The sequence below is a fragment of the Bombina bombina genome, chromosome 3 (genome assembly GCF_027579735.1).
Source record: "Bombina bombina isolate aBomBom1 chromosome 3, aBomBom1.pri, whole genome shotgun sequence".
NCBI lineage: Eukaryota > Metazoa > Chordata > Amphibia > Anura > Bombinatoridae > Bombina > Bombina bombina.
The window spans coordinates 1,075,519,301-1,075,538,944 of record NC_069501.1 but is presented as its reverse complement, the minus strand read 5'-3'; the positions used below and the strand labels follow the sequence as shown (position 1 = coordinate 1,075,538,944).

At 34.8% G+C, this 19,644-nt stretch overlaps 1 protein-coding gene across 1 annotated transcript in view; it reads right to left on the bottom strand.

Moving 5' to 3' along the window:
- CDADC1 (cytidine and dCMP deaminase domain containing 1) overlaps positions 1 to 19,644 on the bottom strand; it is a 157,992-nt gene that overhangs the window by 121,992 nt on the left and 16,356 nt on the right. Inside the window, exon 4 of the mRNA XM_053708361.1 lies at positions 17,661 to 18,239. Within this exon, the coding sequence (XP_053564336.1) occupies positions 17,661 to 18,239 (579 nt within the window). The remainder of the gene's footprint in view (positions 1 to 17,660; positions 18,240 to 19,644) is intronic.

The following is a 19,644-nucleotide window of genomic DNA, read 5'->3' as shown; positions in this document are numbered from 1 at the left end:
TACAAATATGTAATCATGGTGCTGTTAGAGTATGCAGATATATATAAAGTAACTCCAACAGATAATTAGATTTATATATCAATAGTTTTTAATAAAAAGAATGTAATGATGAATGAATCTATTTTGTCTTAAAGGGACACTGACATGATTAATTTAAATAATTGATTTCTATGTTCAAACTGTAAAAAATGATTTAACATTGACTCCTATTATAATTCGAATGTTGTTCGATATTAATCTTAAAGGCAGATAAGGAATATTGGATTCAATAAATATTGTTTGTTGAAGGTATCCACCAATCATCAATATAAACCCAGGTTGGTCAACAAATATTTAGATGCACATAAACGTACTTTCTTTATTTTAAAATACATTTAGCAATAGAATATGTCACATATGATGATAGTATTATATTTTATGTTTATTAATATTGCATACTGTATGTGAAAGACAATATTAATAATTGTAGTTCAGTATCCCTTTAATCTAAAATTAAATAGATTCCACAATGTTGTTGTTTGTTAATGAATTATCTACTCCATATGTTGATGTAATGAATGGTATTGAGCATGCAATTAAAATCAAATATGTTATTTAAGTATATCCGAATAATTATATAATTTTCATCTATTAAATAGACATTACATATAAATATAGAACAATATGTATTTAGTATGTAATGTTCATTCCATGTTTCTAAGACAAATGTCAATTAAAATGAGACATACCATACTGTGACAAGCCCTGGCTTGAGGATCCAGCAGCCACATCCATATCTGTAATATATTAAATGAGGATTGCATATCATTAATACTAATCATGCCATGTTTAAAATATTTACATTAATAACAAATCAATAGAAAAATATTAATCCTTTGGTAGTCCCATGAGTTAATAGTTTCCGCAATTAAATGAATGATAAATATATCCTGGACTCTTATTTTCAATCAGTTGTGTTGTTTACTGTATCTTTAAGAATATATGCTTGTTATTACATAATCATCAATTGATGGCCATATGTTATAATTTATTAGTATTATTCGTTTTTTATTAGATATAATATTTAAAATAAGAATACTGTATTCTTCACTAATCTAAGATTTTCCATTTAATTTTTAACAACATGTATAAAGCAATGCCACTTTCCGCAAACCCATGTTAACGTGGATGAGAAATGCCATTTTCGCGATCATTGCGCAATGATTCCAAGCGGAATTACGCATCCGTCATTTGACCAACATGTATAAAGCAATGCCACTTTCCGCAAACCCATGTTAACGTGGATGCGAAATTACATTTCCGCTCTGTGACGCATATTCTGTAGAGCGCAAGAAACATCATTCCAATTTCATGTATCACTAATGTAAAATCAGATATCTAAACATCATATGTAGTGTATGTTGTGAGATCTGTATAGGTTTAGTATCTGACTAAATACACATTTTGGATTTTTAACATTATAAATATTATATGAAGTTGGATAATTACCTGGTTCAGATTCTCTATCGGGTCCTCCCAGGCCACCGGACGGAGAAGCATCTGCCCTGTCCCCCGCGTCAGGACTTTCAGATCCCGCAGCTGGGAGGGAAGAAGAGGAGGCCGAGGATGGCGAGGATCTAAATCTTTTGGGGACCCGGAGATTGAGGAGCTCGCATAAAGTCACCTCATAAGGGAGTAGGTACAGTTTCCGCGGGGCCTTTCTTTGGCCCCCTCTTTTACGGGCTTGTACCCAGTCCCTTATGAGGTTGACTTTTTTCGATAAACGCAACCTCATATCTCCGAATCTCCTCATGATCTGATCCTGGGTCCTCTGGACGTCACACACCAATCTAACCGCATTGGTGATAGACTCCCAGAGGGCCTTCTTAACAGGCGCATCTGTCGAGCTCCTCTTGTTCCCAAACAGCTGGGGATAAAAGTCCTTGACGGCGTGGACCAGTGCAGCGCTCTCCTCCTTGGTGAACCTGGGAACTGACATGCCTGCTGGGTTGTCTTCTCAAATATATATATATATATAAAAATATATCTAGTACGCCTGCAGGCATTAGAGAACTGACAAAGATGGCAACGTGTAATGGACTTTTATATGGTGAAGTAAACATGAGATGCACCATGGGACAATTTATCTGTACATCTGATTGGATAAAAGTTTGAAATATTGTTATAATGTCTGTGAGACCATCCTGACTCAAGTTGTGTTTGTGTGATGAACTCTGATTGGCCGTTCCTTAATGTTTCATATCTTAGTAACTTCCTTACACATACCGCTTGGTGGTGCTGTAACTTCATTTTTCATGTAGACTTATTTGTAACTCATGGGCCTGTCATGCGGATATGTGTGACGCATATTTAATATCCGTGATCCGTGAAATATTAATGATTAAATACTCTTTAAAATCTAATCCTGTCACATTATTAATGTTGTAGACATTTCTCGGTTTAATAACGGTCTGTTTCTTTAATACAAATACACATTTAATATTGTATGTCTTTATTGTTCTTTAAATAAATTTATTGTGAAGTATTGACATTGCTCTATTAAATGTATTTATAATGCACATTGATTGTGTGCTATTGCGTGACATTACACTAATGTTTAAATATGCTAATCTGGTGTTTGAAGATGCGTTTCCCACGCAATATTTATTAATGTTAAAATTCCGGGAAGAATGTCAGTAACTTTGATAATCTGTTTATAAATGTTAAACTACAGCTTTGTTATTCGCAAATAAACCTCGAGCTTGTATTTCTCTGAAGTGCTCATATATGTTATTGTGCAATGGCGTCTTTAGTTTTAAAGAGACATTACAAACAATTGTATCAAATGATCTGTAGAGATAGAAGATTGTTTAGACTTTAAAATGTAAATCATTTTCTCTTAGTATTTATATATCCTCAACATAAGAAATTTAAATGCACATGGTTGAGCCAATCACATAAGGCATCTCTGTGCATCCACCAATCTTCATCTACTGAGCCTATCTCGATATGCTTTTCAAGCAAAGTATGTCAAGATAGGAAGAGAAGTAAATACACTATTTCAAGCTCTTAAAGGGACACTGTCCAAACAAATTTACCATTGGTGATTGAGCATGAAATGTTAATCAACTTTATTATTTAATACGATTATCAAATGTTAAGTTATCTTGTTATGTTTCTTTGAAAATCAATAATGATATTTTATATTACGGACAATTGTTTAATAAAAACCTGGGTTGTCCTTGACGATTGTTGCATCAATTATTCCAAACAATCAAGTTCTGTCCAGAGTACTGAAGCAAATAAATTAGCTATTTACTGCCTTATTTCTAAAGTAATGATAGCAACATCACAATGAGCATTCATAATATGAGACAAGTTTTAAAGTTGATTAAAATAGAATACTCATTCAGAATGTATAAATCATTGTTTTTTTAAATGGCTACCTTTAAGTATATTTTGAGTTCATGTCCCTTTAAATAAACATTTCACAATAATGCTTAATATATCATAAACCTAGGCACCTTCCTTTTGCTAAATGAGTCTAACATATGAGTAAAGCAAATTTAGATTAACTTCTAGATTGTTTTACACACTGACTGAAATATATTTATTAAATGAGGTCTTTTTTAGCCTTCAGCGTAGAGGGACATTAAGCTATATGTTATGTATGCATTTTGTATCATAATCTTATATTTGACCAACTTAATATGTTTTGTTATTCAATCATTATATTGTAATTATATATATTCGTGGATTAAATACATCTCTACATAGGCTATTTTGATGCTGATTGTTGTTTGCATATAGATGCCTTATATCATTGACTAAGATATGTGCATTTATTTTTATTTTAACAAGTATATTTAAAGACTGAATGTAATTCTATAGTACATTCTAAATATGTTTAAATTCTTGTATGATATTTGTAACAATGTATACAAAATATACATTTTGAATGACCCCTTTAAGGACCCAAACATATTGTATTTTGATTTAACATTGACAAAATAAACTAAAGGGGAAATTACATTCTATATAGATATTTGATGTCTAACCCAAGAGGTAAGATTGTAATAAATACATAATATTACTAAGTATAGTTAAATGACTCCACTAGAAAATTACATAGATTAACCTGGCATCCAATAACTAATTATTAAAAATTATAAAGTTAAATGACCTACCATTTATAAATGTAATAATTGTAAAATATTTTCTAATAATGTTTTGAGATACCTAAGGAAGATACATGATCTTATACAATTCTTTTTACATTCAACAACACTGTCACTTTCATGTAATTGAACCACTTCACCTTATTAAATGTTAAAACAATCATAATATTAATACATATCCTAAATATTTTTAATATATACTTTTTCAATATAAAAGCATTGAAGAATATGACTCCCCAATTAATGTTAAAATATATCTTTTAATATTCTCTGAAGAATTTTATTTTCTACTATTAATGCATTATTTTCTCTTATGCATGTGCTTGTCAAATAGCCAACTACCAGTCATGGGAGTCCAAGTTTTATTTATTTACAGATTATATTGATATATATTAGAATCTGCTAAAAAAAAAAATATATTTAATAGAAAATAATTAAATATTCCATGAAGTCATCAGATGCCAATCTGAAATGACAAATAATAAAAATTGAACAAAGTTAATACACACGTTGTAAAATATTCATAAAATACATTTAAAATCATATGGTGTCTATGCTCTAACTTTGATCAACATTTTTTAAAGATAATCATTACATTCATTTTAAATTAATGAAATACATACACCATTATATTGTTGATTAAAAATAATATTTAAATTTCAAAAATTAAATTTATACATAATAATGTATATCACATGTAAACAATATATGTATGCTGAACATAAATGTAATATTTCATGTCCATTCAAATACCTCTATATCAACTATAATATGTATTCCTTTTTCTGATTGTGATCCCTAAATATCTAATTAAGAACTAAATATGACTAATGTATGTAAGCTACTAATATTCTACAGTCTTCACTAGCATGCATTGGTACACCAACCTGGACAATGCATGGTCTTTGAAAGTCAATTCAGGGGTAAACAGTTGATCTTCAATAGGTGTCTTATTCATCAGTTCATTAAATAGAGGACTGGGAAATACCATCTAAAAAAGTAAAATCATCTAAGTGTCTGATTGTGATCCCTAAATATCTAATTAAGAACTAAATATGACTAATGTATGTAAGCTACTAATATTCTACAGTCTTCACTAGCATGCATTGGTACACCAACCTGGACAATGCATGGTCTTTGAAAGTCAATTCAGGGGTAAACAGTTGATCTTCAATAGGTGTCTTATTCATCAGTTCATTAAATAGAGGACTGGGAAATACCATCTAAAAAAGTAAAATCATCTAAGTGTCTGATTGTGATCCCTAAATATCTAATTAAGAACTAAATATGACTAATGTATGTAAGCTACTAATATTCTACAGTCTTCACTAGCATGCATTGGTACACCAACCTGGACAATGCATGGTCTTTGAAAGTCAATTCAGGGGTAAACAGTTGATCTTCAATAGGTGTCTTATTCATCAGTTCATTAAATAGAGGACTGGGAAATACCATCTAAAAAAGTAAAATCATCTAAGTGTCTGATTGTGATCCCTAAATATCTAATTAAGAACTAAATATGACTAATGTATGTAAGCTACTAATATTCTACAGTCTTCACTAGCATGCATTGGTACACCAACCTGGACAATGCATGGTCTTTGAATGTCAATTCAGGGGTAAACAGTTGATCTTCAATAGGTGTCTTATTCATCAGTTCATTAAATAGAGGACTGGGAAATACCATCTACAAAATAGAAAATCATCTAAGTGTCTCCAATAGGATGTCTCCACAGCCTTATTCTATCAAATAGTTTGCACTTACCATGTGAACATGTCTTTGTATGGTTTTCAAGGTCAGCAGAATTTAAATATGCCAGACATGATCCCATTGGTATACTTCAATTTCAATCTTGGCTTTTTCCCCACTGTCAGTCTTGGAAATCTTCACTGTCAGGCTTCAAATTGTTCCCTTTCAGTCTTTATATTAAGTCATCTCCCTAATGTAAGAAATTATATATAAAGATTTCATACAAGTGTGTGAATCAGTTCTGTACCCCTCTCCCACCCCCCATTTCATAATAAATATCTATCACTAGCTTACTAAGCCTGTGTATGAACCTGTGTTATTTTCTATCAAGTGTGAAGATGAGTCATATTGAGCAGAACAAACCTCTGTGTGACATTGAACCATAGTCATTCTAGAGTATCCCTTTCTGATTATGTACATAAGTAATGTGTAAACAAAGTTATATTTTTAAAAATGTATGCCATATTATGTATTTGTGTACAAATCATGCCAGCAACAGTCCATACATTTCTACTTACCATCTGATGTCCTCTATAAAAACCAGGTGGCAAAGACTCGCTATAGGACCCAATGCCCAGAGCATCACCTATATTATGAGAAATAAATATTATTATAACATTTGATCAATACTAACATGTTTGCACAATTCTCTACTTGTCATTTCCCTAGAGTTCACATCTATTGAAAATACTCCAGTGTAACTTCTATTATTTACCGTCTAAAGTGGCGGTTGATGACGTCTGCTCTGACATCAAGTCCCTCGTCCTGGAATTCCCCCTCTAGAACAGGATCATCCTCCTCATCTCTGAGGAGGTCTCTGTCCACCGGGACGGCCTGCAGCATCCCAGCCCGCTGTGCAATATTATGCAGGACGCTACAGGCTACAACGATCTTAGCCACCTTCTTTGGGTTGTACTGGAGTGCTCCTCCAGAACGGTCCAGGCACCTGAATCTCATCTTCAGGAGCCCGAACATCCTTTCAACCACCGCCCTGGTTCTCTTATGAGCCCTATTGTAGCGCTCCTCAGACACATCAGTTGGGCTACGCAAGGGGGTAATGAGCCAAGGCCGGCTCATGTACCCAGAATCACCTATAAATTTAGAACAGAACATAATTCAAACAGAATACTTAAAATAGTATATTGTTGTATAAATATATTTTTTAAAAACCATAATCCATATTAAAAGTTGTCAGAAACATAAAAAAAAAAAAAAAAATTATATATAAATCTGTATCTAGCCATTTCATCTAAGACATGCTACATATGCGTATTTCTCCTAAACCAAACCTTGTGTAAAATGCTAACTACATGTTTACATTGCATTCTCTATCTGAACACTTAAGGTAAGACATGCTACATATCTGCATTTCAATAAAACTAGACATTAGCAGAAATAGACAATGACAGGGTTAAATTGCATGAGATAATATCTTGCTATTTCATCTAAGACATGCTACATATGCGTATTTCTCCTAAACCAAACCTTGTGTAAAATGCTAACTACATGTTTACATTGCATTCTCTATCTGAACACTTAAGGTAAGACATGCTACATATCTGCATTTCAATAAAACTAGACATTAGCAGAAATAGACAATGACAGGGTTAAATTGCATGAGATAATATCTTGCTATTTCATCTAAGACATGCTACATATGCGTATTTCTCCTAAACCAAACCTTGTGTAAAATGCTAACTACATGTTTACATTGCATTCTATCTGAACACTTAAGGTAAGACATGCTACATATCTGCATTTCAATAAAACTAGACATTAGCAGAAAAAGACAATGACAGGGTTAAATTGCATGAGATAATATCTTGCCATTTCATCTAAGACATGCTACATATGCGTATTTCTCCTAAACCAAACCTTGTGTAAAATGCTAACTACATGTTTACATTGCATTCTCTATATGAACACTTAAGGTAAGACATGCTACATATCTGCATTTCAATAAAACTAGACATTAGCAGAAAAAGACAATGACAGGGTTAAATTGCATGAGATAATATCTTGCCATTTCATCTAAGACATGCTACATATGCGTATTTCTCCTAAACCAAACCTTGTGTAAAATGCTAACTACATGTTTACATTGCATTCTCTATATGAACACTTAAGGTAAGACATGCTACATATCTGCATTTCAATAAAAATAGACATTAGCAGAAAAAGACAATGACAGGGTTAAATTGCATGAGATAATATCTTGCCATTTCATCTAAGACATGCTACATATGCGTATTTCTCCTAAAACAAACCTTGTGTAAAATGCTAACTACATGTTTACATTGCATTCTCTATCTGAACACTTAAGGTAAGACATGCTACATATCTGCATTTCAATAAAAATAGACATTAGCGTCGGTAAATAACAAATGGTTAAATTTAATCCTATAGCTGAACATGACGCTAACAGTTAAAAAATACAGGGGCAATTGTCAAAATAATTAACCATGTTGTGCACAAATACTCACCAACGAGATAACCAGGGGGCATTTGTCTTTCCTCAAACTGTCTCCACAGGGACGACAGAGAGAGGATGCGGGCATCATGACAAGCACCTCCAAAATTCGCATACACATGCATAATCCTCATCCGTGCGTCACAAACATACTGCACGTTGAGGCTATGAAAATGTTTGCGATTTCTGAAGGGCAAGTCATCAATTGGAGCACGCAGCGCAATGTGGGTACAATCAATGGCTCCCAAGACATTGGGCAATTGAGCAATATCAAAGAATTCCCGCTTCAGGCGCCTCCAATCACCATCATTCTGTGGGAATCCTATGTATTGCTTACTGATACGTACCATGGCGTCCAGAAAGTTATCAAACACCACAGAGAATGTACCTTGAGCCAGGCCATGCATGTACAGTTCTCCGGATTGAAAACTCCCGGAGGCCAGGACGTATAGACAGCTTAGCATCTTACTCATGGGGGGAACAGCAGTCCTTATTTGTATACGTGGCTCCAAATGAGGTTTAAGAAGATCGTAAAGGCCAATGAGCTGTTCGCGATCGAGCCGATACTTATCAAAAACCTCAAAGTCACTCATGTTTTCCAAGGTGGGTCTCACCCTGTAGACACGAGGACCTCGAACCAGACGACCCCTTCGTCTCGGTCTGAGCCGCCGAGGCTGCCTGATTCGACCAACAGCTAGTTCGCCAATAGCACCACCAGCAGCGTCTACCATGTCATCGTCATCCATCTTTCAAAACAGCGTAACAAGGTAAGCACTTGATCTGATGTGGATCACAAGTGATGCATTGGCCATGTTGTTTGGGGGATTTATAGTACAATTAGTCCAATGGTAGTGAGTTTGTAATGATTGCTGATTGTATTCACCTGTTTGTATGTGAGCGGCGCGAATGCTTTCACAGTGGGCGTTTATTTGTTGTTTGCTGAAATGTTAGTTTCAAACAATGATTCTCAATGTGAAAGTGTCAAATATCACACATACAGTGCATGTTTGTAATGTTTGATCATATGCGTAATCAATATTTCCTAAACGCGATGTTATAGTAACAAGCACACGTCCAGGCTAACATGAATGAAAGTGCATAGTTGTGTATAATGTGCATCGAATGTGATCGATCAATGTTGCTGCAATATTGTTTGTAAATGATAAAGTAACATCTGTAGTATTGTATATATAAGTGATTTCAGAGCTGTCAATATTGTATGCGTCCCTTTAAAATCGCAATAATAATTCAGAACTTCCCGTCTGTCATCTGTAGTATTATATATATAAGTGATTGCCGAGCTGTCAATATTGTACGCGTCCCTTTAAAATCGCAATAATAATTCCGAACTTCCCATCTGCCATCTGTAGTATTGTATATATAAGTGATTGCCGAGCAGTCAATATTGTATGCGTCCCTTTAAAATCGCAATAATAATTCCGAACTTCCCGTCTGCCATCTGTAGTATTGTATATATAAGTGATTGCCGAGATGTCAATATTGTATGCGTCCCATTAAAATCGCAATAATAATTCCGAACTTCCCGTCTGCCATCTGTAGTATTGTTTATATAAGTGATTGCCGAGCTGTCAATATTGTATGCGTCCCATTCAAATGGCACTAATACTGAATAACTTCCGGCTGTCATCTGTAGTATTGTATAAATAAGTGATTGCCGAGCTGTCAATATTGTACGCGTCCCTTTCAAATCGCAATAATAATTCCGAACTTCCCGTCTGCCATCTGTAGTATTGTATATATAAGTGATTGCCGAGCTGTCAATATTGTACGCGTCCCTTTCAAATCGCAATAATAATTCCGAACTTCCCGTCTGCCATCTGTAGTATTGTATATATAAGTGATTGCCGAGCTGTCAATATTGTATGCGTCCCTTTCAAATCGCACTAATACTGAATAACTTCCCGTCTGCCATCTGTAGTATTGTATATATAAGTGATTGCTGAGCTGTCAATATTGTATGCGTCCCTGTAAAATCGCAATAATACTGAAGAACTTCCGGCTGTCATCTGTAGTATTGTATATATAAGTGATTTCCGAGCAGTCAATATTGTATGCGTCCCTTTCAAATCGCACTAATACTGAATAACTTCCGGCTGTCATCTGTAGTATTGTATATATAAGTGATTGCCGAGATGTGAATATTGTACGCGTCCCTTTCAAATCGCACTAATACTGAATAACTTCCGGCTGTCATCTGTAGTATTGTATATATAAGTGATTGCCGAGATGTGAATATTGTACGCGTCCCTTTCAAATCGCACTAATACTGAATAACTTCCGGCTGTCATCTGTAGTATTATATATATAAGTGATTTTCGATCTGACGATATTGTATGCGTCCCATAAAAATTGCACGAATACTGAATAACTTCCGGCTGTCATCTGTAGTATTATATATATAATTGATGTGCGATCTGACAATATTTCTTAATTGTCCCATTGAAATCTCCATAATAATGCTGTTCAAAAGTGTGTTTTACGTATATGTTGTATTGTAGTATTGAGTGTTAAAGTTCCTAAAGGGGCGGTACAGTGGTGAATCTGTGATGTGTATGGTTGAATCTTCTAATGACGTCATGATATTATTAACCTGCCTATGTAGTTGTGAAATCCTCATTGTGTTGTTGTATTGTGCTACATTGTTATTGTGTGCTGAATAAAATCTAAATGTGTGCTTTGTGGTTGCGTGATGGGTGATGCGTGTTATGTACATGTACGTATATATTGTGATTGTGTCCCACATATGCTGACTTCTATATAGCGGTCTGGCATTGTTGTTCCTTCCCATAAAGTGACATCTGTAATCTGGTGTAATGATGTTCTTGTTGTACGTAATTCCTAATGGTTTCTGGTGATGGAATCATGATGTTAAAAGTACAGTAAAATCCATATGTTGTGTTTTGTGATTCCTCGAGAGAATGTAATGTGTTTTTCCCCCATCATTTGAATGCACATGTATGATTGAATGTTAAAAGTAATGTATGTGCATCCATGAGTGATCATGTGTTAAGCCTATGTAGATATGCAGTTGCTGCAAGCATATGAGTTGAATAACAGAAATGCAATAATAAAGGTAAATGAGAGATGTTTCCCATTGTGTAGTGTTTGTGAATCCAGAAATGTGTATTGAATTTTATTTTAATTGTAAATGTAATTTTATTGAAATAATAATGTGTTACTAGTGATGGGGATTTGTAGTTGATGTAATCTAAAAGTGTTAAAAATATTTATGGTGTGGTGAATATTTAATATTAAAAAACATAAGTCCACCATAGGGAAATAGTCATTTCTTGATCTATTTATCATAGCTGGGTCTAACGCATGAAATCATGTATTTTCTAGCGCTGGTATTTGGAGTTTTTCAGTCTACGCTATTTGCGTGCGTTAGGGAAATGAGGGTTTCGCGTGCACGAGCACGTCTTCCCAATAGAAGTCAATGGAGGCTCCAAAGATTTCTATATTTTTTTTTCTAAGACTGGTTTTCCTCGTAAAGTGAGTGACGTCATGAGCTTGTGTGAAAAAGTAACTAAATCGTGTTCTTTTTGTAATAAATAAATATTTTGTGTATGTAATGTGGTGTATATTGTTTGTATGCATCGATGAGTGTATGTTTGTGATAATGTTATTCGTTAGATGTAGGTATATGAGGGTCTTTTCCCGTATGTCCATGTAAGTCAATGGGAAAATGGATTTGTGTGGATTTTTTTCAAACACCCGAGATCTCGCAACTTTAATCCTTTGTATTTTAAAGAAAAAATAAAAAATACGAAAAATAAAGATTGTGTTGTGTTTGTATGAGTGTAAGTGTACTTTGTGTAATATTTGTTTTGTGATTCGTGGATGTTTTTTTGTGCGGTATATGTTTACTACTGGGTCTGAGGTGGCGGTAGAAAGTTGAGCGTTAGGTGTATTTTGAGTCGCGGTAAATAAACTCTAAATACCGGAGTGCGTAAAAACCCCGCGTTAGGAGCCTCTAACGCTGGTTTTGACGGCTACCGCCGAACTCTAAATCTAGGCCATAGTGATTAATCATGCAGCCCTAACACACACACACACATATATATATATATATATATATATATATATATATATATACACACACACACACATATATATATATATATATATATATATATATATATATATATATATATATATATATATATATATATATACATACATACATATATACATATATACACACACACACACACACACACACACACACACATATACTAGTGATGCACCGAAATGTAAATTCTGGACCAAAACCGAAAATTCAGGATGCCCATGGCCAAAAACCGAAAATGACTTTTTTTAAACAAAATGATTTTAAAATAGTTTTTTTCTATAATGTTATTAATAATATAACGCTTTTTAATTAATTGAATAAATCTGAAATGAAAAACTACAAGCCAATAAAATAAATAAAAACACGTTTATTGAAAGTAACACACCAAAATTGGACAGAAAATAACTTAAAAAAAACAACAAAAGTCTGTTATATAGGACTGAATGAAGAATAATATACTGTCGATATTAATTGAATATCAATATACATTCTGCATTCAGTTCTATGTACAGAATCAGATTTAACAGATGATTTTTTTAAAAAAAAATTTTTAAGTACTGTATAGTCCTAGAAATCTATTATTATATGCAAAACAGTAAGTCAAGTAATGAACTCAAACATCAGCTCTAGGCTAGCATCAAATTTGAAATATGATACACAATAATTTTACCGAAAATAACAGGCAAAAAAACCCAAAACTGAAATAAATGAAAATGCCATTTTCTGCCAAAACGTTTCCGCAGCCGACATTTTGGTGCATCCCTATTATATACACACACACACACACACACACACACACACACAATAAAACAGTTTTAAACAAGGCCACTAATAACAGTGCAAATATACATGGCATAATTATACATTTCCCAATGATCTATTTGCCTGTTGGCAAATAACTCCATTATGTTGATAGAAATGGCTGCCTTTGCATGATAAAACAGCCACCTATGCTGAAATTTTAAATACAACAGAATTAGCTATAGAAACGCTATGCAAAAACAGGCAGCAGTAAGTTCTGGCCAATTTAAAGAAATTAAATATATAAGGAGGAAAGGAACAGAAGCATTATTATGGCACACACCTACCCTATATGTATGAGATAACAATCCCCCCAAGTGTGCCATAATAATGCTTCTGTTCCTTTCCTCATATATTTAATCTATATTTGGCATTAGGCACTACCTTATCCAATACGAAGGTTTATTAGGATTTAGGTTTGGTGATTATTATCTCTAGTTCTTTCCCACCTCCCCCTTTAGGTTAAAAGGGAATTTCCAATTAAAATAAATCACTTCTCACACATATTTGAGTACAGAAACTGCAAGGTCTCCCGTCTCATGTTGTATATTCCACAATGCAGCAGCAAGCTAATATGGAAGTGTAGATTTCAAGTTGCATAATGAAGCAGGACATAAAAACCAATGTCAACTGTACAAAATTGAAACATTAAAGGGATACTAACCCCAAATTTTTTCTTTCATGATTCAGATAGAGCATGCAATTTTAAGCAACTTTCTAATGTACTCCTAGTATCAATTTTTCTTTGTTCTCATGGTATCTTCATTTGAAAAAGCAGTAATGAAAGGTTAGGAGCCGGCCCATTTTTAGTTCAGCACCTGGGTAGCGCTTGCTAATTGGTTTACTACATTTAGCCACAAATCAGCAAGTGTTACCCAGGTGCTGAACAAAAAATGGGCTGGCTCTAAAGCTTACAGTACTGCTTTTTCAAATCAAGATAGCATGAGAACAAAGCAAAATTGATAACAGGAGTAAATTAGAAAGTTGCTTAAAATCTCATACTCTATCTGAATCATGAAAGAAAAAAAATTGGGTTTAGTATCCCTTTAATATGGAATTTAAATCCCCACATAAACTCTTCAGTTGAAAAAAATAAATAAAATTATGAACTAAACTTTTCCACATTTTGGAAATATTTTTTCCGAGTGAACAACTACTTTTCTGTATCAGTATTACTATAATGTTAAAAGCACATTCTGCCATCTTTAGCTGTTGCAACATTTTTGGAACAGCAGAAAACCACAACAATGGGTGTAAGGGTCTCCTCTCCACAAAATATCTTACATAAGAAAATTAAAACAAACTATATAGACACAATGACTCGAGAGTTACTTTAAATGAGTAGATTTGCTGAACAGTTAAATCGTTTTTAAATACTTTGATTTTTTTTCTTTGCTAAAACATCATATTTAAGTCCTCTTGTAGTTTATTAATCAATCTGCCCAGCAGATGGCAGCAAAGAGGAAACTGTTTCAGTCACACAGAAAGCCCCCCAAAAAACAACGGGACTTCAAATGATTAGTAACATTTTAAATTAGGGTAGATTAACTACATTAGCTTGTAAAACTAGAGCTGGAAGATGCCACAGGAATTTTATACTTTAGGAACTGAGCCCCATCACCTCACATCTCTATTGCGCTGAAACGGCTCTAAAGAAGACTTGAGCTGCAAGTTCTCAGCGAAGATAAACTACTCCTATTTTTGATGATAGGAAGCATTAAAATAATGAGTGAATGAACTAGGAGATAAATGCATTCTCTCTCTCTCTACACTAAAGGTTGTTTTGTTACAAGAGTTAGGATTGGTGCACTTCATTATTGTTGGTTTTTTCCATAATGGAATGGTTTTAGTACCTTTAAAATGGTGCCATCTGGTCAAGAAGTTCAGCTAAGACTACGGCGAAAACCGAAAACGCGTCAGTTGACATTACCGGATTGCACCATGAGATGCTGTTTTGTACCCTTTGAAAGATTTTAACGTTGAAAATAAAGAATTTAAGTTTTACCGATTTCAGTCTTTCCTTGTGCTCCTTGTGTTGGACAGTAACAACTTGGATAAACTACTCCATCCTAACCCTTACTGCAGATCTGCCCCAGCACAAAAGCCAACCAGAGCACTCCCTCTTTGGCCATGCGGCATTCTGGGGGTTGTAGTTCCCAGTCACATGGCGTGGTAAGGATTTAGCCATTCAACGCTACATTTTTGGACCGGCTGGCAGGGGCAGGTAGCATTGGCCATACAGAGATCCAAAACAGGGCGCCAGGGGTTAATTTTATGGCACCAGGCTTCATCAAACCCTGGCCTAACCACACCCTGATAAGAAAACACACTGGATTATGCACTATATGAAAGATAAAAGTTTGTATAGCCAAGCAGGATTGTCAATGAAAACCTCTCCCATGTTCTATGTATACGACCAACAGGATCATTGTCAAGTACATCTATACACAAAGCTCTCTCCTGTGTTTGAAGAGCTAAGTCAGAGGAGGGCAATTTTATTGTACTAATGTTTTTTTGTTATATTTTACAGATTCTTGATGCCGATGTGTTTATTGCCAGTATTATCTTTCATTTTGCCTCATTGTGCTTGTATAATTTAAAACAGTTGATAGTAGAATTGCAGACTGCCTCAAAGATTACTTCTGGTCTCACAAAAGATTGTGAGGATAGAATGTCTACATAAAGGGATGCTACAAAAAAATGGAAATAAGCCAAGCACTAATATGTTTACAGAGGATGAGTTTTTTTTAGCATTATCAAAAACAAATGTAAAAAAATTCAGTGGGTCGTAATAATATTCATTCAATGGTTTTAAAGGAAGTTCGATCTGTGCCAACTGTCCCATTAACTGATCTGTTTAATCAGTCACTACTGAACTACTGTTCCAGGTGATTGGAGAATAGCGAATGTATTACCTCTTCATAAAAAAGGCAGTAGGGAAGAATCTGGTAACAACAGGCCAGTAAGTTTAAATGAACATAAAACCCAACATCTAAATTGCTTTAATCTAAATTGCTTTATTCTCTTTGTATCCTTTGTTGAAAAGTATACCTAAGTAAACTCAGGAGCTGGGAGCAAGTTGCTGATTGGTGGCTGCACATATATGCCTCTTGTGAACAGATAGCACCCAGTAGTGCATTGTTGCTCCTTCGATAAAGAATACCAAGGCAAAGAAGCAAAATTGATCATAGAAGTAAATTGGAAAGTTGTTTAAAATTGTATATGCTTTCTGAACTAAAAAAGAAAAATGTTGTGTTTCATGTCCCTTTAACTTCAGTAGTAAGGAAATTAATGGAAAGTATCTTAAAAGAAATAATTCTGACTTACATAAAGACAAACATTTTAGAGAACCAAAATCAGTTGTTGTAGCATATCTTGATTTCAGCAAAGCATTTGACAGACTCAATGACACCTTTACTGACTGTTATAAATGAGGACCGGGACTTGGGAATTATTATTTCAGATGATTTAAAATTTAGTAAACAATGTAGCATTGCAGCGAGTAAGGTTGTATTGGTAGAGATATTTGCAGCGGAAATAGTGAGGTTCTTATGCCACTTTACAGATCATTAGTTAGGCCTCATTTTGAGTATTGTATGCAGTTCTGGAGGCCATATCTCCAGAAGGATATAAACAAACTGGAATCTGTGCAAAGGAGGGCTACTGAAATGGTACATGGTCTAAAAAAAAAATAATACTTACCAGGAGAGGCTCAATGACCTAAATATGTATAGGGAAAGAGGTAATATGATAGCAACTATCAAGTATATTAATGGGCTTAGTAAAGCTGAGGCTGAGAGTATTTTCCATAAAAAAATAAAAATGAATGAACAAGGGGTCATGATCTCAAGCTGAAGGAGTAATATGAGGAAGAACTTCTCTTCAGAAAGGGTGATTGATTTATGGACTAAAGTTCCACAAGAGGTGGTAATGACAAACACTGTGGGGTATGTTAAAAAAATGCCTCGGACAAGCAGAAGTCTATCCTACGAACTAGCTAAGTTTAACTTTTAGGAAATATCAGGAAGACTTGCTTGGCCTATAGTTTATATCTGCCATCAAAATCTATGTTTCTAAACATTTTCTAGCTTGTTGGGTCTTTTTAACTTTAGATTCATTAGGATTCTGTATTAAAGATCGCTATATTTTATATTGTCTTCAGACTTTGCAACCCTTTTTGGTCTCTTTTCTACATTAGAAGTTGAAACTGCTACTTTATATATACACCAACTAAATTATAGTACAGTCTCACATTCCTCCGGTCCTCCCATCCAGCTCATAGCATGATAACTTGTTCATGCATATTTATTTCTCTGAAAAAAAAAAGTTTCTCTGTTAAATTTCCTACGATATGAAATAAAATTACAATGTAGTAAACATAGCACAAACCAGTTCGGTATGCCAGCAGCCGTGCTTGAATCATACAATGCTGCGCAATTTCTTGGGGGAGGCTCTGCTGGTTGATGTCGTTGCTGACCTGCGATTCACTGAGGTAGAAACCAAAACCATAACAGCTGGGGACACTAGATGCCACTGTGGCTAAAATGAGGATAAGCTCCTTCATGTTCTGCCTCAAATTAATGAAATAAGGGTTCTCGCACAGATTCTCCAAACCCATTAACCTCAATATCTCCTTATGCATTTCCTCATTGGAGATTAAGAAAAGGGTTTCGTACTCTTTAATCTTTTCCTGACGATATTCGTAAAAGAAATCCGTAGTGAAACCGGGCTGCACCCGTGCGATCTTCTGAATAAAATCACATTTCAAGGATGTTTCTTCTATAAACTGCACCATGTAACAGGCCAGTGGTTGAAGCAACACACAGACGTGGGCGCGGCTGTTTGATTTTAGCCTCTCTACAGCTTTTGCATCAAGCCTTGCATCCCCATTGTTGGTACAACTGGATATTTCCTGTTGTAGGCTCATTTCAGGATCAGAGGGCCAGTAGGAAATTCTGTTAACCCCAGCTGAAAGCAAAAAAAAAAAAAAAACCCATTATATCCATGCAACATAATTGTACATATGTTTAAAAAGTTACAACTGAAACACATACTGAGAAGCCTTTGCCATCTGGCAGCAGTAATTGTGTAACAATGTTTATAGCAATGTTATACATTATTGCAAATTTAACCCCTTAACGACCAAGGACGTGTCAGGCACATCCTACAAAAAGTGTCCTCTGGGTTTCAAGCGCTGCAAGTGATCGCTTCCAGACGCTTTCAAGGTATTGCAGTGATGCCTCAATATTGTGGTATCCTGCAATACCCTTTTTTAGCCACTGATGCAGAGAGAGACACTCTGTGGCCCTCTCTGCATCGGACATCGATTGTGCCGTTCATTGGTGGGAGCCAAAGCAGAGAGGCGGTGAGCGGCCCATCAGTGGTAAGTTCTGGATACTATCACACTGAAGTGAGCGCGAGGGGGCGGCAAAATAGGTAGAGTGGGGAGGGATCAGGGAGGTTGGGGGCTAAGGGGGGATCCAACAATGCAGAATCAATATAAAAAAAAATGCTTTTTATTTTAGTACTAGCAGACTTTCTGCCAGTACTTTAGATGGCGGTGACTATTGTAAGGTGGGGGAGGCAAGAGAGCTGTTTGAGGGGGGTCAGGGAGGGATCAGGGGGTGGGATGAGTCAGGTGGGAGGCTGATCTCTACACTAAAGCTAAAATTAACCCGACAAGCTACCTAATTAACCCCTTAACTATTGGGCATAATACAAGTGTGGTGCGCAGCAGCATTTAGCAGCCTTCTAATTACCAAAAAGCAACGGTAAAGTCATATATGTCTGCTAATTCTGAACAAAAGGGATCCCAGAAAAGCATTTACAACCATTTGTGCCATAATTGCACAAGCTGTTTGTAAATAATTTTAGTGAGAAACCTAAAGTTTGTGAAAAAGTTAATGATTTTTTTTTTTTATTTGATCGCATTTGGCTGTGAAATGGTGGCATGAAATATACCAAAATGGGCCTAAATCAATACTTTGGGTTATATACTAAAATTATATATATATATATATATATATATATACACATATATATATATATATATATATATATATATATATATATATATATATATATACACACACATACATACACACACACATGTCAAGGGTTATTCAGGTATTCCTGACAGATATCAGTGTTCCAATGTAACTATCACTAATTTTGAAAAAGAAAGGTTTGGAAATAGCAAAGTGCTACTTGTACTTAATTATTGCCCTATAATTTGCACAAAAAAAAAGCAAAGAACATGTAAACATTGGGTATTTCTAAACTCAGGACAACATTTAGAAACTATTTAGTATGGGTGTTTTTTGGTGGTTGTAGATGTGTAACAGATTTTGGGGGTCAAAGTTAGAAAAAGTGT